At 43.2% G+C, this 22,695-nt stretch overlaps 1 protein-coding gene across 5 annotated transcripts in view; it reads right to left on the reverse strand.

Moving 5' to 3' along the window:
• The window catches only part of LOC308285906 (adenylate cyclase type 1-like), a gene marked incomplete at its 5' end in the record, with an annotated part of 58,717 nt that extends 46,435 nt beyond the window's left edge, over positions 1 to 12,282 (reverse strand). For all 5 annotated transcript variants that reach the window (XM_080726805.1, XM_080726804.1, XM_080726803.1 and 2 more), the window contains 4 exons: positions 2,792 to 2,910; positions 4,930 to 5,079; positions 11,355 to 11,636; positions 11,944 to 12,282. In XM_080726805.1, the coding sequence (XP_080582931.1) occupies positions 2,792 to 2,910; positions 4,930 to 5,079; positions 11,355 to 11,636; positions 11,944 to 12,282 (890 nt within the window). The remainder of the gene's footprint in view (positions 1 to 2,791; positions 2,911 to 4,929; positions 5,080 to 11,354; positions 11,637 to 11,943) is intronic.
• Positions 12,283 to 22,695: the final 10,413 nt, after the last annotated feature.

Raw genomic sequence — 22,695 nt, forward strand, 5'->3', positions numbered from 1 at the left:
TGCACTCTGTAGAAGTAAGATTTGAAGGATACAGTCGCAACAGGAAGCAGAAATGAAGAGAAACAATCAAGTGACTGAGATATTAAAGACTAGCTCTGGTCCATAGCGTTAGTGGAGTTCTCCCTAACGCTACTGTATATGTTCCTCTACTCCGCTCCGGCTTGGCAAAACCAGAAAGCCGTCTTGTCTGGTCCGAAAATAACCAAAACTGTTTCACCCCTAATAAGGTATCAGTGGGTAGTTGAAAGCTTACTCTACTTAGTGGACGCAGTCTGAGCCCCCCACACACTTAAAATACATTTCAAGGGCAAAATGAAAAATATTCCACCGGATGGAATAGCGTTAGGGAGAACTCCACTAACGCTATGGAGTTAATTAAAGACATGCCTAAAGTTGGATGTGACTGGACAGTCAGTGGCTGCTCCATCTACAGAACCACACACCCCAGCACGCAACGTTCAGTTTACACACACATTTGCACTCAAAGGACCACAATGGAAATAAGTTATCAAGCTTTTTTGTGTTTTATATACATTTGACAGATATTTACAACCATATGTCTATAAATGTATGCCAATAAAAATGACAATCAATCAATCAATCAATCAATCAAAGATTGAAAAAGGAAATCAGAGAAAGGTTGGCAGTGATGTACAGGGTTAGAATGAAAGCAATAAAGTACCATAAGTAATAATACATAAGGACCGCAAGTCTACACTAGAAACGGAGGGGGAGAGAGATTTAATCCGTTTTGTCCGTTGGTCTCTCTGTCTTTCTCTCTGTCCATACCCTTACGGACAACACTCAACCCGACGGATTAAAACCGATAAAAACGTACGTACACATGAACTACCCGTGGCAAACTTTTGTCAACCGTGGGGGACGGAGGTGAGGGAGAAATGTTTCGTCTTTTTTTCTGGACTCCATTTAAAAATAAATAAATAAACTAGTAAATAAACTAGTGAAAACAGCCGATCTACAAGCACACAACGCCTCGCACTGCGAGGCGTTGTGTGCTTGTAGATCTGCTGTTTTCACTACTTTTGTGCGACAGCCTTGTACGATGAAGCAGGGCTTTGCTTTGCGAAAAAATTACAAATTTGAAACTTGGAGATACAAGGTTTCTGCCCGACAGTGACGATTTACTTTGTTGGCCGCCCAGCCCCCAAAATGGAACGAAGGCCGACATTTTATTTTTATTTTTTTCCTAATGGCCGGCCTGGACCGGCCGGGAATGAACCGGCCATTCGGGAGTTGTCCCGCTTTTCCCAATGGCCAGCACGTCCCTGCTCTTGTAATACGTTGGTTCAATTTTATAAAACTCAAAGACAGACTTAACCACTTTCACTTTCACTTAAAATCTTCACTTAAGATCTACAAGCTCACAACGTGTCACATCGGCTATTTTTGCTACTTTCTGTGACACTCTAGTATGATGAAGTAGTAGGGCATTCATTCATGAAAAAAAAACATAAAAGTTGAAACACAGAGATATGAGATTTCTACCTGACAGCAACGATTTAGAAAGACACACAGAGCAGATAAACCCCAAATCAGTTGGGAAATTGGCAAATGGGCGGGACATTGCACAAGACAATTCTGCAAAAGGAAGCAAACTTTTGGCGGAAATATTAGATCTCTAAGCTCACAACAGATCACGTGACGCGTTGTGAGCTTGCAGATATTGTAGCTCTTTTGTAGCAGACATTTGGTGTAGAGCAAGGGTCTTCAACAGGGGGTCCGGGACCCCTAGGGGGTCCTCAGAGTTACTACAGGGGGTACTCCAAATCCAAATCCTGAGAACTTTAGACAAAAATAGCAGATCTACCAGCTCACCACGCTGCGAGCTTGTAGATCTGCTGTTTTTGAAAGATTGTGACAATTTGTGCAAGTCTTTGAATACTTCAAATCCTTCTAAGGTTTTTTGAAAAACCTATGTTTCTATGTCAGTGGTGCTCAAGCCTTTTCATGTCAAGGACCCCCAAAATCATATGTATTTGGCCACCGGCCCCCATCTCTTTCTACAAGAGGTGGCATGTGTTGCACCCACAAGCAATCACTTGGAGGAGTCATTCAAAGAGCTGTGACCTTGCCATTCTGCACTGACAGTGAAATGCACCAGTGTGTTTTCAGGCCTGGGTGGTGTTAAGTTCTGTCTTTTTTTTTTTTATCTCATTATGCAGCCTCCATGGTGTTCCCCTGGGGCCATGTAAGGTCAAGTTATTCTTTTCATACAAAGCATTTATCCCCCATTTGCGAATAAAATTGCCACAAGGAACAAACAAAGGCTGGAGATTGAAAGAAGACTGTCAAAGCCAATTGGCCAGCTTAGATGAGCTTATATTACAGCAGTGGTTCTCAACCTGTGGGTCGGGGGGGTCCCCAAATTATTTTGGGGGGGGTCCCCAGATGATTAGCTAAATGTGCAACATTGTTTTCTCACTCAACAGCAAACAAACCAGCATACAGTTTAAGTGTACAGAGGGTATCTGCACATTTCTAAAGTGACAATTTAAGGACTTTTTAATACCTCTAAAATGACAAATTAAACATTGCCCAAATTGTCAAATAATAGAATAGAATAGAAATTGCGAGGCGTTGTGAGCATGTAGATCTGCTATTTTCACGATAGAACCATGTTATACAGAATGTAATTCCTCAACTCTTTTTATATAATATTATTTTGGGGGACGCTGCCTGAAAAGGTTGAGAACCACTGTATTACAGTACAATCATTATTCATCTATTGTGACATATAGGTCCATTCAGACTGTTGGGAATTGAATCCTACCTGACATTGTCATGACGCTGGATGTAGATTTTGTGAAATATCCTTTCCGGAGGCTTCAGGAAATCCTCCTTCATCTCCATAGCTACATTCCTGGGCAATAGACTCATCAACAGCCGCTCCTATTTGTGTGTGTGTGTGTGTGTGTGTGTGCGTGTGTGTGTGTGTGTGTGTGTGTGTGTGTGTGTGTGTGCGTGCGTGCGTGCGTGCGTGCGTGCGTGCGTGCGTGCGTGCGTGCGTATGTATGTGAGGCAAAGGGACAGAGAAAGAAACAGAAAGAGTGAGAGAACTACTAAGATAAAGTTATATAGTCTCACATAGTAATCATATGGGAGAATGCCAGAAGCATGGAATGAAAGTACCAGACAGAAAGGCTTAATGTCAGAGGTGAATTCAACGTGTGTGTGTGTGTGTGTGTGTGTGTGTGCGTGTGCGTGTGCGTGTGCGTGTGCGTGTGCGTGTGTGTGTGTGTGTGTGTGTTTTTGTATATCGTCGTTGTCGGGTGGAAACCTTGTATGTCCAAAACCGTTCTTTTTATCATTTAAAAAAAATGAACTAAACTAGTGAAAACAGCCGATCTACAAGCACACAACGCCTCGCACCGCGAGGCGTTGTAGATCGGCTGTTTTCACTACTTTTGTGCGACGGCCTTGTCTGATGAAGCAGGGATTTACTTCGCGAAAAAACGTACACATTTGAAACTTGGAGATACGAGGTTTCTGCCCGACAGTGACGATATATATACCGTATGTATGTACAGTATATCTGCCACCACTAGGTATAAACAGTAAACACAGTTCACAAGAGCCACGATGTTGTATATATTCCGGAGATTGGTTGTTCATTTGACCTGTATATGGAATAAGTATACATGTCTAAGCTAATGAAATATAAGGAGCTGATGTAAATAATCACCCGTTTGGGTCATCAGATCCTTATTTTTGGCAGCTTAGGACATGTACTGTAGTACGGGGACTGCAAATCACGCAGGCCCTTTTAAGAGCAAAGACAAGCTACTTGCAAAGAATTGTTCCATTTCTGTTGCAGCTGGAAGCCTGTCTGTGTGGAAAATATGATGTGTCTTGCCAAAAGTAAGTCGTACATGGGATGAATTATCCAGTAACGCTCCATGAACTGATTCCACATTACTGCTGCAACACTCAAGAGAGATGAAGTCAAAGCATCCATTAAGACATAAAGTATTTGAGACCTTCAGTGTGTGTACGTGTGTGTGTGTTAGGGCATTCACCAAATATTCGAATATTCGAATATCAAAGTCACTATTCGACGTTGTCCACCGAAGTCGAATATTCGTTTGTTTTTATTTAAAAAATATATAGTTTATAAAGCTTGGCTACATAGGAAGTCATAAGAATGAGTTGTCAATGCCCCTGGTGAATGAATTTGTTAATGCTCTATACCAGGGGTTCTCAAACCTTTTTAGGCTGTGACCCCCAAAATAAACATATTTGAACTGGGGACCCCCACCCTGACAAGCACTTGGGATTGTAGGTATTACATTTAATGTGACTCAGTTCCGTAGATGAATATTGTGAAAATAGCAGATCTACATGCTCACAACGCCTCGCGTTGCGAGGCGTTGTGAGCATGTAGATCGGCTATTTTACAAGGATTCAGTGCAGGCCAAGCCCCCAGTGAATGTTCTTCATAGGGGTTGGGGGTTTAACCCTTTTAGACTGGGAACTCATTATTACGCATTATTTTGTGCTTTAACTATTGAAAAATAGCAGATATACAAGCTCACAGCGTGGCACTGAGTGAGTGCCGCGCTGTGAGCCTAGTCTTTGAATATTTCAAATCCTTAAAAAGAAAAACCTATGTTTCTAAGTCAGTGGCGCTCAAACTTTTTCATGTCAACGACCCCCAAAATGATATATATTTGGCCACGGAGCCCCATCTAAAAATATTTAGTAACCTGGAAGCAAAATTTGAGTTCCAAATGTTCGCTTAAAAAACACATTCAAAGATTTGCACACATTTTCACGACTTTTCAAATACTTTTGGTATTTTTCAATAGCAAAAGTATAAAATAATTAAGACCCCTCCATCCTGGGCCCTAGTAACTCTGTCCCACTCCCCCCCCCCCCCCCCCCTTGTGACACCCCAAGGTGTCTCTGTACCTGTTTCTCGTTCTCATCCTCCATGCGGAGTTTCTCTTCGATGCAGTTCCTTGCCTGTAGGAAGGCCTTCCTCTGGGCTCGCTCTGTCAGGATGCGCACGAACATCCCTGACAGGTTGACGCTGGTGAACAGCACTGTGTTGGCAACAAGCTGTAAAGCAACACAATGCAGATGCTATCACACTTTTACCCATTTAGGCCTAGGATTATTGACTGCTTTAACTATTGAAAAATAGCAGATATACAAGCTCACAGCGCGGCACCGAGTGCCGCGCTGCGAGCTTGTAGATCTGCTATTTTTGAAAAATCTAGATTTTTCTTTGCAAGTCTTTGAATATATCTATTTAAAAGCGAACATTTATAACTCAAATATTTGCTTCTGGGGGGTCCCTGGGACAACATATTTTGAAATGGGGGTCCGCAGTCAAATACCTGCAATTTTGGGGGTCCTTGACATGAGAAAGTTTGAGAACCACTGATTTAAAGGAAGGATTTAGAAGTCGTGTCAAAGATCGGGTCAAAGATATTCAAAGACTTGCACTCGTTTTCACGATTTTTCAAAAATAGCAGATCTACAAGCTCGCAGCGCGGCACTCGGTGCCGCGCTGTGAGCTTGTATATCTGCTATTTTTCAATAGTTAAAGCATGAAATAAGGGTTAAAGTGGTTAAAATCTAACGCGACTCGGGCGCGTTCCAGGTATCTGAGAGTTAAACGCTTTCATTTTCCACAAACAATTATCTTTTCATCTTTTCCCCTTTTTTTCTCCCAATTCAGTCACTCTGCCAATTCCCACTCCCCCCTGTACGACGTGGGAGGGTGTATTTTGATGCACGAGAAGCCACCAGAGTTTCACTGAGAGGACGTGACGCAGGGGAGAGTATTTTTTGCAGGTCTTTCAGTCCGAGTGTATCGAAAACATGTTAAGGTGGAGACAACCTCCCGTTGGCCGGACCAGGTTAACATTCACCAGGTTAGCATTCACCAGCGTCGGCAGGTTAGCATTCACCAGCGTCAGCAGGTTAGCATTCACCAGCGTCGGCAGGTTAGCATTCACCAGCGTCGGCAGGTTAGCATTCACCAGCATCGGCAGGTTAGCATTTCACCAGGTTAGCATTCACCAGCATTAGTTTTACTGAGGTTAGGGTTAGGGTTAATGTTAGGGTTTAGGTGTATCTCCGTCTCCCTGGTGTTCGGCTCCTCCGCGCAGCCAATCACAAGCTTCCGCTGCCTTAACCCAGTTGCCTTTTTGATACATTCGGACTGAAAGACCTGCAAAAAACACTCTCCCGTGATGAGGTGGAGGGACACATTATTCCAGTTCAGCTCCCCCTAAACAGGTGCCCTGACGAGCAGTAGGGGTCACCAGTGCAGAGACGGACAGAGGTGGCCCTCCCCGCCTGGCTTCCCACACGCACATAAGTCACATCTGCTTTCCACACAGCAGCAGCACATTTGTACCATTAACACATTATTAGTTTTATATAGTCACTGTCCGGCAGAAACCTCCTATCTCCAAGTTTCACATTTCCAATTTGTTTTTGTAAATTAAAGCCCTGCCTCATCATATAAGACTGTTGCACAAAATTTGTGAAAATAGAAGTTCTACAAGCACACAATGCCTCGCAATTTGAGGTGTTGGGTGCTTGTAGATCTGCTATTTTCACAATTTTAACCTGTTAAAAAAAAGAAGGTTTTGGACATATAAGGTTTCCACCCGACAGCAACGATATGTGTTTCCGGTTCAAATCTGCCGCAGAGCCAATACAACAAAGCTACAGTATGGGAAACTGAACTGGAACAGGAAACAGTTATGCAGCATTCTGGAAACCCCCGGGACTACAGTTATCCTACTATTATAATTAAAATGCTATTGACGGATAAATATAGGTCTGATAATTATGTACCACATACTAAAATCATGGATACTTGACATTATTCCCCTCATTTTCCTTAGTATACATTGTTTTCACACTTTGGAAACAAATTCCTATTTAACATTGAGCTGGAAACAAAGTTGAGCTGCCCACTGGACATACCCCCGTCTGGGGGTACAGGGGGCTTTCACATAGGAACGGGGTTTGGCCTCTTCCAATTACATCTTTCTAGTTTCTAGTTGTGTTTATTGGAGTGCACCGCTAAGGATTCAAAGCCCTAGCCTACTCTCCACAGTGGTGGGCAGGAACTTTACCCCTGCGAAACATCTTGAGCCACTAGCTTACAAAATAGAAAGTACACTAGAATGTCTTTAGCTGTGAAGTACTGTATGTTAAATGTGTGGGAATTTGCCTCTGTAACTGTGATGACATATAACACGTAGTAAAAGGCCGACAGGCCCTATGGAGCCCAAAGGCACAGAGGAAGTCATACAGTATGATGATAAGCATTACATGTTTTAAAGTAGGCTACTTTGGCTTGACAAGTTGACAGGCACATTGGAATAAAGTGCAACTTCTTGTGGCGCAACATATGTGCTGTTGCTTTACATTTATTATGCATGATGCAGCTGAGAGGTTAAGTTTAGATGTAAGGTAACTGAACCATCTGGTGTGTGTGTGTGTGTGTGTGTGTGTGTGTGTGTGTGTGTGTGTGTGTGTGTGTGTGTGTGTGCGTGCGTGCGTGCGTGCGTGCGTGCGTGCGTGCGTGCGTGCGTGCGTGCGTGCGTGCGTGCGTGTGGTCTTACATTTGTGACCTACTAAGGACCAAATGTCCTCACAATAGTAGAATTGGAAAAAATGTGAGGACCTACACTTATAGAATCGGGTCAAAATTCTAATTTTCACAATTCTTTCAAAAATAGCAGATCTACAAGCTTGCAGCGCGGCACTCGGTGCTGCGCTGTGAGCTTGTATATCTGCTATTTTTCAATAGTTAAAGCATAAAATAATGATACACAATAATGTGTACCCGTTCTAAATGAGTTAATTTGTTGTGTTTTTTTTTATGCAATTGTGTGTAGAGTATAACAATGTGCATATGAAACTGTGTTAGACGTGTGTTCCTTCCTCTATATCCAAGTATATTGGGAAGGAGATACAAGGTGCTCCTACTTGAGACACCAAGGTTGGCTGAGTGTGATTTCACGCACGAACAATGGGAACACTGTGTCAAAGAGTGGGCCGTTGCCCTGAGCAAAAAGTCAATATAGCCTTTCATTCTCTCCATGTGTTTGTCCAGTCATTCATCATTGGTGTTTGCTACAGCCTAAGTCAATGATGAAGTATAAAGAGTGGGCAGCTTCTAACAAATAACGCAATATCTAATTAGTTGGAACAAATGGTACTGGGGTCTTTGGGTTTGTTGTGGTAGTTTTCTGTCTCACTGTTTATAGCCTATACAGTATATCGTCGTTGTCGGGTGAAAACCTTGTATGTCCAAAACCATTCGTTTTTTATATCATTTAAAAAAATGAACTAAACTAGTGAAAACAGCCGATCTACAAGCACCGTTGTGTGCTTGTAGATCTGCTGTTTTCACTACTTTTGTGCGACGGCCTTGTACGATGAAGCGGGGCTTTGCTTTGCGAAAGAACATACAAATTTGAAACTTGGAGTTACAAGGTTTCCACCCGACAACGACGATATATAAAAGACTGACAAGGAATCATATACAAGAGAGTCTGAGAAACAGATCTGAGGTTCTGAATTCCTAATGAAGCCTCAGGTGTCTCCCGCTGGTGATCCCACTGACACTTCAAACTTGATTAATTTAGCTAACAAAACACAAACAACGCCACGAGCTGTTATTTAGATGAAAATAGTTAACATATGGCACAGCCAACCTGACAGATCGCTGATTCATTGCACCCTCAGCCAAGGAACGTTTCACGTAATAATTTATTTGAGGCCCTAAAAGTTTTCTTTGCCTTCCAAAAAAGAAACACTTTGTCACTGCATTTTGATAAATGTTCTTGAGTATGGTTCTTATAGTCCCTATTCTGTCTGCTACATTTTTGTGAACAATTTGCTGGGGGATGGGGCTGGGGTTGAATCTATCCATACTCTGCTATTGATTGATGATCATGCATTTCTATTGAATATCTATCGGGATGTTTTATCCCTGCTTGTGGTCAGACTGAATTAGGAAAAAATAGTCAGACTTTTAGGAAAAGTATTGTAGTCTGTCTGAAATGTTTGATGGTTTTGTTTGATACTATCACAATTTAACAATTGAATTTAAAATGCAGGTTAACCACATTAAACGTGTCATAATTTCATATTTTGGGCAAATTAGCAAATTGTATCGAGGTTTGTCAAAGGTTGTAAAATGTGAATTTTTGCTAATCGTAAAACAATTAGAAAAGAATTGCACATGTACAGTACAAGCTCGTAGATGGGCTATTTCCGCTATTTGTCATGCGAGAAATTTGTTATACTTTTTTCAACACATCCAACCGTGTTTGTAACACACAGAGCAGCGTGCTGAGAAGCAGGCAGAGGTGGTGTGATCTATGGGGTGGTTAGTAAAAGGTGATGTGGGGTCATGACACAGCTTAGTGGATTAGCAAGCTGTCCCTGGTAGTACAGCTAACACAGTCCTTCACACATTGTCCTGGCTACAGCATACATAGTAGGAAGAAAAAACTATCCAACAACAACTGTCCTTGTCGAGGAGGGGGAAATCATATCTCAATCTCTCCTCTAGTGAATACACAATCTTCATGGTACTGTATACTGTATGTTGTTGAGGCAAAAGGTTTCAATTCCCCTTGTAGAGAGACTGATGTGTCATGTCTCATTCCCTACACCTGACGACATTACATGAACGTGCGTACACAGGGGCGTCAATTCGGTATGGCAGGGGTATGCAGCTGCCATACCCTGGGTCGAGGGGGGAAAATAAAAGTATATTCCCAAGTTCCGCAGGTGAGCTGCACAGGTGCAATGCATTATTGTTAATTGTGGCAAGATTACTAACATGCTAAGTTTAGCTGCACTTGAAAAACCATTCCAGGCTGCCATATCCAGCCCAAGAAACCGTAGAAACCAGTGTAAAAAACTGACAAAAGTCGTTTTTTTTTTTCCAGACATCTGCGAGGCGTTGTGAGCATGTAGATCAGCTATTTTCACAATAGAACTGTGTTATCAAAAATGTAATGCCTATTTTCCATGAGGACTCCCATCTTTGCCATACCCTGGCTTTTGCTGAACTGACGCCACTGTGCGTACATACGTATGTGCGTGTGTGCGTGCTTGTGCGTGTGTGTTTGCTTGTTCGTGGGAATGAGCAAGAAAGACACTATAGGGGAGCGGGGGGAGGCAAGCATATGGTAGTACACCAATTTCTATTTCTGCTCTGAGATGGCATTCCGGATTTTATTTTTTATTTAATTTTTAATTTTGATCCCACGACTTTGTAACACATTTCTTCAATTGCCTGACCTGTAATCCTGGTTTCTGCTCTCCCTCTGCCACGCCTGGGGAGCCCCGGCTGGCCAGGGGGAGGCAGTGTATAAACCATGATTACTGCATGTTTTTGTGAGGGTATCTACCCTAGGAGACACGGGGAGAACATGCAAACTCCACACAGAAAGGCCCTTTCGCCAACCCCACCTAGGGTGTGGGCGTTGATGACACGGAGGAGGAAACACGCCCCCCCCCAGCGCCCACAGCATCCCCCTGAGGGAATCGAACCCAGGGCCCCTGATTTTATTTTCATAACCAAAGAATTGCACAGTTTTATCAGGGCCTCTGACAGGGGCTAAAGCTACAGTACAGAGAAGAAAGACAAAGGGTACAGTTCCTCTAAGTTCTTCTAGTTCGTAATTCTTTAAAACTCTGGTCCTTTTGGTTATGTGAGAGAGGGGAATGTAGAGGTAAAGTGATTGATCCACATTAGACTGTCTAATGGAAACAATGACCTGTACAATAAAGCTGATGATAGGAGAGTGAATAAATAAGGATAGCCTATAACACTTAAGTCTCAATCAACTATGTCAAATCTTAGGGAAGGTGATAGGAGTCAGGACTTAGGGAAGACTTTAATAAAAGCTTTAAAAATGTACTTGTTATTGCTCATTGTCTGTGGCCAAAACGTCATAGCAGCTCTTGTTTAGATCTCAGTCTCAGATATCGACTGGCCATGACTCGCCTGGACACATTAAGAGCTGCCTGCGGGTTAACTCATTATAATGTCTTTGCTTTCCTAAACATGTGTTCATTCATAATTAATCACATTTGACACCCGATTTGTTTTGAGTGGCCGCCTAGCCTACTGTATGGCATGCAAGTGGGACTCTGCGCGAGGAGCTGTCCGTGGTGCTGATTTGAACTCGTCTGATCGCTCAGTCCAGTTTGGTTGCTTTTAATAACAATGATTCAAATACAAACCTACGAGGTTATTAGATAGCCATATAGACCTATATATTTGTGTCTATGCGAACTGGGCTGGATATGGTATGGTGTTAATTAGTAAGTAGCCTACTCACCGTTCTCCATAGTTTCTGTGTCTTGACTGTGACCGAAGTGGCGGTGACGATCGTGTGCGAGATGGAGACCATGATCCCGAACACCACGGCCAACAGTGTCCTCACGGGCAGGAGCGCGTAGGCCACGAAGGTGACCAGTATGAGCTGCCACATGCCCTGCTCCGGGGACGGCGGGTAGGACTCCGCTCCTCCTGCCCCGCCGAGGGGCAAGGGGCAGCAGAGGAAGGAGAACGTGAAGCCGAACAGCAAGGTCAGGTTGACGATCTGCTGGAGCTGGGTCACCTGCAGTCAGAGGCGTGATTTCAGAGGGGAAATAAATAAGGGGTGGCAAAAAACAATTGGTTACCACTTTAGCCTAATTTCTAAAACAGCGAAAACAGTCCACTATTTTCGCTATTTGTTTGGGGGGTCAAAAAGAGAAAATGTTTGAAGATGTTCGCCTGTAATGTCATTCCCAAAATTGGGACGCCACGTTGAAAGTGGTTAATAAACGAGTTCTGGACTACATGCATAAAATAACGGAATTTGAGGTTAAACGTGAACACAATTGCCAATCCCCTGGTGCCCCCAAATGACGCCCCGTGGTCACCTGCAGGTACTTGACATTGGTGACGATGAACAGGGACACGAACACCACGCAGTGGACCGGGTGGGAGCCCTTGGGCACGGTGAGCGCGGGCCCGCCGGACAGCACCTCGACCACGGCCAGCGTGGACGCCAGCACGATGAGCACGGCCAGGGCTTTGAGCGTGGACGTCTGCTCCAGCCGCAGGTTGTAGTTCTGGAAGAGGCACTCCAGCTCCTTGCAGTCGAACTCGTCCTCGCACGCGATGCTGCCGGTCAGAGGCAGCCCCGGCGGACAGGGGCTCTTCTTTCGCCTGGTTTTGACCTTCTGAAACGGTATTTCCTCCATGTCAGTGCCATTCATAAACCGAAAAGCAGTTCACGCGTCAGGTCCACGGAAAAACACCCCCGAATCTCCCACATGCACGCTTGTTGCTGTTGCTGCGACCCAGAGCCAGCACGCTGCACGCAGCACGCAGCAATGGGCTGGAGGCAGTCGGAGCGTCCCACTCCCAGATAGAGACTGACTGAGTGACCACAGACGGGAGTGAAATCTCCAGACGCGCGCGCACGCACACGCACAGTGACACACACACACACACACACACACACACACACACACACACACACACACACACACACACACACACACACACACACACACACACACACTCACTCTCTCTCTCTCTCTCTCTCTCTCTCTCTCTCTCTCTCTCTCTCTCTCTCTCTCTCTCTCTCTCTCTCTCTCTCTCTCTCTCAATATCCACAGGTTGCAATGTGTTGTTCGACGAAGAGATCAGTTATTATTATTATCATCAGTGAAGCCAGCATTATTTCCGTCTCAATCGCAATTGAGGACGATTTTCTTGAACGAAACAAGCTCAACTGTCATTCGGGTAGAGCACAGCCACAGTGTCAAGTGATGTGCACGAAAAGAGAGAGAGAGAGAGGGGGGAAAAAAAGAAAGAACATGCACGCACACGACGTCGAGTTCAGATTCCTAACAGCTACAGTAACAGCGAGAGGGCTCACATTGGATCACGCGTGCGCACTGAGTGGTGGAGATTAGACGGGTCTCTGTCAGCTACTCCACACAAAGTGGAGAAGACAATAGCCTAATTTTGGTGTATCTCTTTCTTTCTTTCTTTCTTTCTTTCTCTCTCTCTCTCTCTCTCTCTCTCTCTCTCGCTCTCTCTCTCTCTCTCTCTCTCTCTCTCTCTCTCTCTCTGTGTGTGTGTGTGTGTGTGTGTGTGTGTGTGTGTGTGTGTGTGTGTGTGTGTGTGAGAGAGAGAGAGAATACATTTGCAGTCATGCACATGCTTATCAGACCATGCTGAGAGATGTGCTCACAAGATATCTTGAATCCACAATCCCCATCCATCTCTCTCTCTCTCTCTCTAGTCTGTCTGTCTGTCTGTCTGTCTGTCTGTCTGTCTGTCTGTCTGTCTGTCTGCCTGTCTCTCCCTCTCTCCCTCCTTCCCTTCTTTCTGTCAACCCAGAATCAATGAGACAGTGAAGCTCATGTGATTGCACGCGAGAGATTGGTCCTAAGTGGCAGCTGTGGTTCAAAGGCATGAGTGATATGAGGAGAAGGATGCACTTACACATGTTGATCATAGGATTTCTATTTGGAGGCACCCGCCCACCCTGGCCATCCGCTTGGCATTCAGAGGCCAGAGCATCTCATTCATTACCAGAGGAGCATTAGTCATCCTTCAGAGGCTGTCGTGGCCATGACCCCTTAGTGCCAAGGAGGGTCGAGGAGACTGATGGATGGGTGGCCCACATCAAGACCACATCTCAGCCATTGTATTGTACCCAAACTAACACGCAGTTTTCCCTCTCTCTCTCTCTCTCTCTCTCTCTCTCTCTCTCTCTCTCTCTCTCTCTCTCTCTCTCTCTCTCACAGTGGTTCTCAACCTGAGGGTCGGGACCCCCAGGAGTCCCCAGATGATGAACTTAATGTGCAACATTGCTTTCTCACTCAACAGTAAACAAACCACCATAACGTTTAAGTGTATATCTGCACATGTGTGTGTGTGTGTGTGTGTGTGTGTGTGTGTGTGTGTGTGTGTGTGTGTGTGTGTGTGTGTGTGTGTGTGTGTGTGTTTGTCAGAAACACACAAATCCCTGATCATTCATTGTAAATAATTATATTTTGTACATTATCATATTAGAAACAATGTTACTTAGTCTACACTACTCTACTCTACAACGGCGTTTGAGTTTTAATTAACTGTAAAAAGAATAAATGAACGCTCAGTGTTTTTACAGTGTAGCTTCCTATAATGTATCCGCACTTCAACCCTCTGAGAGAAAAATGTGGGACACGTTTCTATTAGAGTGGCATTCTGTCTCATTTAATCATCTTATCTACGTCTTACCCAAAAAAAAGGCAGCACTTCTCACATAATATCCAAGTCAAGGGGGACAAAATACTAACATTTCACTTCTATATTTGGCTCACATCACAATAGCGTGATGTCACGACTCACAATAGTGATGTGACTCATGAGTCAAATAAGTGAAATGTGAATATTATGTCCTCCCTGACTTGGAATTGTGAGAGGCTACCCTTTTCATATGTTTGGTAATATGCTCACTGGATTTTGGGTTTAGAACTCCACTGAGAGTCACGATGTTGAAGGCATCCTCCTAAATTCTTTCTCTCTACACAGTGAGGACTACGGTAGCAGGGCAACAGGACCCGTGAAAGCATGCAAACTAAACATGAAAGTATTGTCCCTGCTGTAGTTAGCCAGCATCCATATTCTATGTGTGAACATTAGACAAAAATAGCAGATACCGGCTCACAAGCTTGTAGAGGTTGTAGATCTGCTCATTTCAGGGAAGAGATTTTTGGGGTTGAGGGAAAAAAGGAGTGGACCAAGAACAGAGCCCTGTGGCACCTACTAGTTCATTTTCCCTGATCTGATCTGGAATAGATTTTCTGTCATCATCCTAATCAATATTTCAATAATTTAATTTATAATTTAATTCAGTATAGGTAGCCTCCAAATTAATCTCAGTAATGATCGCCAACAGTTTTCCGTTTCAGAAAACATCTCACGTTTCCTTTGATGCAAAATGTCAGTCTAAGCATTTCAAACGAGTTGGGAGATGTGACATTCAAAGGTGCACGTGCAGTTTTCCCATCTGTTTTCAAGCTGATTGCTGCTGACGGGTAGTTGGACCCCGTTCATTTCCATGAACACGTGCTGTATTCCCAGGGGACCCTTTGGCCTGTTTGTGACACGGGGTGTCTGGGATGAAAGCACAGACACAGAACGGTATAAAAGTGTTATCCTCCCTTCGTTTGATGGCCTCAGGTGTCAGCTAACAGCGGCGCTCAGCCGAGGCCCTCATCTGCTGAGAACAAAGAGAGGTCTCTGATGGGAGTTCACAGTGTAGAGCTGCCATCCAAGGGCAACTGACAAGGAGACGGCAGCCTGCTTTCTGCTGCCCGCCTCTCTATGAACGTAGTTTTTACTTTCTTTATGCCAATTTTGATTACATTTTCTTGGTCTTTCATCACAGTGGTTCTCAACCTTTTCAGGCCGTGAGCCCCCAAATATATTTTAACTGGGGGACCCCCCCAACCCCACCCCCCCACCCCACCTTGACGAGCACTAAGAGTTGAGGCATTACATTTTGTATACCACGGTTCTATTGTGAAAATAGCAGATCTACATGTACACAAGGCATTGTGAGCATGTAGATCTGCTATTTTCACAATTTCTGCCTCTAATATTTGACAATTTGGCCAATGTTTAATTTGTCATTTTAGAGGTATTAAAAAGTCATTAAATTGAACGGGAGAAAAAAAAGAATTTAACATAATTATAATCGTATTACTTGAACAACAGCATAATTTCTGTCTACAGTACGCACAGGGGCTGACGCTGACTCCAGTTACTCCTTTATGCTTTCTAAAGCTTTCAAACCTGATGTGGATTTCATGGCCTTGCCAAAATGTTTGTATTTTCAACCGAAAGATTGTCACACAATATTTTTTTCAGAAACAAGACTAAGTCAACACCTACAGTACTACTGTATATGGCTCGACTGTATGAAAGCCCTCAGGGCACCTTTGACAGTTTGCAGGAGCGTCACACCAAATTCTGGGCCCTGGGTACAAGGATTCACTGCGGGCCCCCCCATGAATGTTAACTATTGAAAAATAGCAGATATACAAGCTCACAGCACGGCACCGAGTGCCGCGCTGCGAGCTTGTATATCTGCTATTTTTGAAAAATCGTGAAAATGTGTGCAAGAAACCTATGTCAAGGACCCCCAAGATGATATGTATTTGGCCACGGACCCCGATCTCAAAATATTTAGTTCCAGGGACCCCCAGAAGCAAATTTTGAGTTAGAAATGTTTGCTTAAAAAATACAGATTTTCACACATTTTCACAACTTTTCAAAAATAGCAGATCTACAAGCTTGCAGCGCGGCACTCGGTGCCGCGCTGTGAGCTTGTATATCTGCTATTTTTCAATAGATAAAGTTATTAGGGCCCCTCCACCTTGGGCCCCAGTAACTCAGTCCCACTTTCCTACCCCTTGACAGTTTGACACCCTTCTTGTTCACATCCAACTTCCATTTCAACTCATGTCAACTCATTGTCATGTTCGTTCGTGCTCATCCCACCCATGCCTGCCAGCATCAAGAGTTGGATTGTGTGTTGAACCTTTCGATGTGCAGCAATAGAAATGCATCTTTTCTCGTGAGTCTACTGCAGTGCGATCCCACAGAATCAGAGATGGTGTCAGGGGTGTCAATTGGGTATGGCAGGGGTATGCAGCTGCCATACCCTGGGTCCAGGGGGGGGAAATAAAAGTTGTCTCTTTGTCTATCTGTGCTGGTTATTATGTTGTTAAATTACAATAAAATAACAACAAATGCAAAATTTTACAAAATGTTTACGTTAACAAGGTATTATAATTATATTCTCCACACTTTTATTCTCCCCATCTTGACAAGATGGTATATTCCCAGGTTCTGCAGGTCAGCTGCACAGGTGCAATTCATTATTATTGTTAATTGTGGCATGTTTACTAACATGCCAAGTTTAGCTGCACTTGAACAACAGTTCCAGTCTGCCATATCCAGCCCAAGAAACCGTAGAAACGGGGGAAAAAACATAAAATGTACTTCTTAAAATACATTTCTCATGCCGGTTGCTAAGGTATGGCAACATGACTGGTGTCTTGAAGACACCAGTCATGTTGCCGTACCTTAGCTTTTTCTGAACTGACGCCACTGGATGGTGTTACAGTAAAAGATCAAAGAATAGCAGAGGATCAAAGCCAGCTACTGTCCTGGGCTTAATAGGCCTCTAACCCAAGCTGTCATCAAGTGATCATCCGTGATCATAGCAGAGCAGCCAGAAAGTCCCACCAGCGTCCAGATGTGGCTAAAGCATCATTGGTGTTAATTGGTGATAATCACAGACAGATTGGCTCAACACCAGTCAATGAAACAGCCAGGCCAGACCCAAGAGGGACATGCAAAGTATGGTGCGTATCAGTCTTAATTAACATGTGCTGAGGAGAACAGTTTTTTTTGTGTGTGTTTTTATGTACTGCTGTAAACATACAATGCCTGAAGGATAACCAAAAAACAAGAAGAAAACACCCAAAAGTAGTCTATAGTTAATTACGCTATCCCAGTTAGCCCAAGATAGATGCCTGGATCGGTCTTTAAAGGGGTATTTCACTTTAAAAAAAAAACGTTGGTAATTTGGCTTTTGGAAACACCCGGGACAGTTTTTAAGTTGCTTAATTCAGTATTTAGATATTTCATATTCATTTGCAGACACATCCCCTTCCTATACAAACCAATTTTCCCAAAGAATTATTAAAAAGAAATGAAAAGGAAATTGAAAAAACACCGCCTCCTCACGTATTAGGAGGGCAGAGTCACCAGGACCAAGGATGGGTGTTTTAATGGGTTCATATAGGAAGGGGGCATGTCTGATAAAACAAATACTGTGATTCAGTGTTAAGTAAGTAAAAAAAGGGACTTTTTCGATGAGGCAAACAGAGTGTTACACCCGTGTGTGTGTGTGTGTGTGTGTGTGTGGGGGGTATAGATTCAAGTGAAAATACATTTGCATAAACTGCATTCGGTTACGATATGAATACAACAGAGCAAGCCAGTGCTTCCAACAGTGGAAACTCTGGAAGCACCTTTTTTTCCCCTTTTTTCTACATACTGTAGTGTTTTATATTCGTCGGTGATATTGTATTTAGGTGCTATTTTAATGCTATGTTGATGACTTGAATACATAGGACCACAATGGAAACAAATGTTGTGTTATCCTTTTAGCCGTTTCCATTTCTGTCTAATAAAGTATTTAATCAATCAATCAATATGAGCTGGCCTCGGGAATGGGCGAATTAAAAAAGCAATAACATTGATTCAAAGTGGGCTGTCAGTTGTTTCATAAAACAGGGGAGATCAAATAGACATGGCTGCACTTAAGTTTACATTACATTTTTCCAAAAGTGTTATCCTCCCTTTTATTTATGGCTTCAAATGTCAGCAAACGGCAGCGCTCAAGCGGGCCTCATCTACTGAGAACAAATAGAGGTCTCTGGTGGGAGTTCACAGTGTCAAGCTGCCAACCAAGGACATCTGACAAGGAGACAGACTGCTTCCTGCTGCCCACCTCTCTGTCTTTACTTTCTGTATCCCTATGTCTTCTTTTGTCTGTGTCATGCTCCTTCATACCCACATGAAATCTCTGTTGAAATATTCCTGTTTTTTCTTTTGTCTTTGTCATGCTCCTTCATATACATTAACCCATTTAGGCCTAGAATTATTGAATGCTTTAACCAGTGAAAATTAGCAGATATACAAGCCCACAGCGTGGCACCGAGGGCCACGCTGCGAGCTTGTAGATCTGCTATTTTTGAAAAAGTTGTGATTATGTGTGCAAATCTTTGAATATGTATTTTCAAAGCGAACGTTTGTAACTAAAAATTTGCTTCTGGGTGATCCCTGGAACTAGATATTTTGAGATGGGGGTCCGTGGCCAAATAAATATCAGTTTGGGGGTCCTTGACATGAAAACGTTTGAGAACCACTGACACAGTAGTCTCTCAAGAACAGACTAGCTCCATTTAAGTGAAAAGGAGCTTTTCTTTGACGATGGCTGGCCAGATTGCTGACATAGAAACATAGGGTTTTCAAAAAATCTTAGAAGGATTCAAAAGACACTTATAGAATCGGGTCAAAATTCTAATTTTCATGATTTTTCAAAAATAGCAGATCTACAAGCTTGTGAGCTTGTATATCTGCTATTTTTCAATAGTTAAAGCGTAAAATAATGTTACACAATAATGTGTACCGTTCTGACTGAGCTAAATCTCTGTTGAAATATCCATATTTTTTCTTTTGTCCGTGTCATGCTCCTTCATACTCACATGAAATCTCATGTGTTCTTATTTCTGTTGAAATAAGATTTAAAAAAGTGTCATGGTACGGTACAAAAGGTTCTCTATAGGTCTGTTCAGCATTTCTTCAAATGTGTATGTTAAAAACTGAAAGCAATAAAAAGTATTGATCACACAAAAAAAAACATTATTTATAATACAGTGTTTATTGGCATAACAGCTTCAATTCCATCTTATGCACAGGGGCTGAATCCAGTGCTCTGTAGCTTTTTAAAGTTTCATCTTTAAAACATCTAAGGGAACGTGGTAGAGACGCTAGGGATGGGACGATATGAAAATGTCATATCACGATTATTGTGACAAAAGAAAACGCGATTTACGATATTATCGCGGATAATCAAAATCCAATATCCTGGGGCGGAACATTTGCCAAAAAAATAGCCAATCTACAAGCTCAAAACGCGTCGCAATGCGACGCGTTGTGAGCTTGTAGATCGGCTATTTTTTTGCAAAGACATTTGATAGAGCGTGAAAAAAAAACTGTATCAAGTACGTATATTAAAGGAGTGGTGACGCGCCCCGAAATTTAACATTGTGCTGCAGTAGGTCACGTGGTCTTTCTCCAAACAGTCTGAAAAGGAGGCGGGGCCGTATCAGTTAGTAGTGAATGTATACTTCGTCCGTCGTGCGGTGCCGCGCAATGTATACTTCGTCCGTCGTGCGGTGCCGCGCACAACGTGATGCGTTGTTGTTAGCTTATAGCCCGGCTAGCGCTGCACCGCACGGCTATTTGCGAGAGCTATTGTGTGTGTACACACACACACACACACGCGCGAAAGCACACACACACAGGCTACGCACACACAGAGTGTATGAGCCACGGACCTCCTCTGCGGAGGTCGGAGGAGGAGATCGCTGGACCCTCGTTCTACGCTTGCTCCGGTGTCCCGGGTGCTCCAGTCAGGTTTAGGGCAAGAGACAGCAGGGTATGGCCGACAAAACCGTCTCATAGACGGGGAGAAGCGTGTTGACCCTCGTAACTAATCTAACACCTTTTTTGAAGAAGACATGTACTTTTTTATCGGTCTAACCATTGATTTTATAGCGAATGCTATATAATTTTTACCCCTAGAACTGATAGTTTTAAAGTTGGTTTAGAAAGTCGGAAACACACCTCGGACAGCTTTTGTTGGGTCAGTTTCAAAAGATAATGATATGGATGCTCGACTCCGCCCCTCCCCCCCATATTAGCCCAATCAAATTAATGTATTGCCGTTACTGTACAGAAAGTACTACTTTCAGTACAGTAACTACAATAAATTAATTTGATTGGGTAATTTAACATGGGGGTACATGACATCATTAAAAAAATTGGCTAATTTGATAGCAATAATTAGCTGTTTTGGCCATATCACCAGACCTTCAAGTACCTTTTACCAATTATAGAGTGTTTAAGTGGTACCGGACATGCAGCTCGGAAAATAAAAGGTGAATTGATCCCTGTGCATGACGGAAGACGATATCACGATAAATGTAATCTCCACGATACGATTATCGTGAGTGTTTTTTATCACGATAAACGATAATATTGCGTATCGTCCCATCCCTAAGAGACGCATCTCTCCAAACAGATGCTTCAACATGCACAGTAACATAAATAAAGGCATTTGCAGTCATCTCTTCTGTCAGCTGTGTAGTTTAGCATGTCATTCTCTTCTTGCACTCAGATAAATATTTAACAAAAACTCAGAGCCTTAAGGGACCACACCAGTGATCTGTCATTTAATGTTTAGACCACTGAACACAACTCACAGTATACTTGACATTAATTTCCAAAGCATAGAATACAGTGGTTTGTTTGATTTTCGATGGAAGCCATTGCATTCCATATTACGGTATGGCATGGAAATCATCTAGCAGAGACTTAGCTTCAGGTCAGGTTGTCATTTTAATGCATTTTAAAGCACAGATTGATTTGAAAAGTGTAGACGAATGCAGCTCTCTGATCTGTTTACAAATTAAATTCAAAGGTTCATGACTTATTATATGGGTCAGTAATTATTTATTATCGATACATTTGAATGACATATGGTTGATGTGATGTGGTAAATCCTCATATCCTCAGTCAATGGACATCTCTATGTTTTCTAGATGAAGTACACAAATTCTCAGAATTGTCTTAAAGCTGTACTGTGGAAGCTGCTCAACTAGTGGTCAGTAGCGGTATTGCTTTTTTCGGCCGGAGTCGCCGCGGACCACCGGAACGGGGGTCCGCGGACCCCCGTGGCCGTCGCGAGCACCTCCGCCTCGCCGATACGATTCCGTAGAGCCGTCTCCCATCATTTTTAGACCAGGATTGAGGGAGTAGCAAGCAAGATTCCTTCACCAATGTAAACACAGTTGCTGAGGGAAGCTACTTCCTTTAGAGACAGCAAGACTCGCTGTGATTGGCCGGTGGTGTATGATCGGCGCTGTGATTGGCCGGTAGTGTATCATGTGGGAGATGACATCATTTTGCCGGGAAATTCTCCCCCCCTCACAACTCATAGAAAACATATAAAGAGAAGGCTTCAGAAGCTGAAAATAACAGAGTGGGGGTTCTAAAACTTTAGCGATTTAACAGTTAGGACAATTTTAAGATTTGTTTTATAAAAAAAGTTACATGGTATAACTTTAACTGAATGTTTTACATAAGTTTGAAATCTGCATGCAACCCTGGTGATTACCTAAGTCATTGTGTGAATCCATCTGGTTTCTAACTTGGCAGGTTGCTCAACAAGGGGCGCGTAGTGTTGTTTCGACGGTACCTAACGCTAATTAACCCTAACCTCAGTAAAACTATGCCTAAACCTAACCCTAAACCTAAACGTAACCACCGTCGGACTAACGGGATGTCGGACTATCGAGATTTTGCCCTCAAAAGTTGTCAATTTGTGCCTTGGGTGATGCAGAGTGAACGTGATGCCTACAGATTTACAGTTTTACTGTGGATTTCAATATCTCCTTATTTAACTGGGCATTGACTCAATGAGGGCTCATGAGGGCACGTTCTCACAGAATATGCCATGCAATACTGCGTGAACAGCAGCGTTCTCGGTGACGTCACCACTTCAGCAAGTCTAGGCCACAAGGCGTAAGCTGGTTTAAAGGGCTGTGTCATTTCTTGTTAATTTAAGAATTTATGCAAGTTTTAAGTCATCGGTCCCATGGGATCTGCACAACCGGATCTCCATACAGTATATGCCTATGCCTATGGGCGTATTGTTCTGCTCGGTTCTGGACAACCACCACCAACCGGTATGTATCTGACTGACTTGGCAGTCGCTGATGCAGTCAGAGATGCATTAGAGAGATTTATCACATAGTGATATGTGG

This window comes from Nannobrachium achirus, assembly GCF_963921795.1.
Source record: "Nannobrachium achirus genome assembly, chromosome: 5".
NCBI classification, from domain to species: domain Eukaryota; kingdom Metazoa; phylum Chordata; class Actinopteri; order Myctophiformes; family Myctophidae; genus Nannobrachium; species Nannobrachium achirus.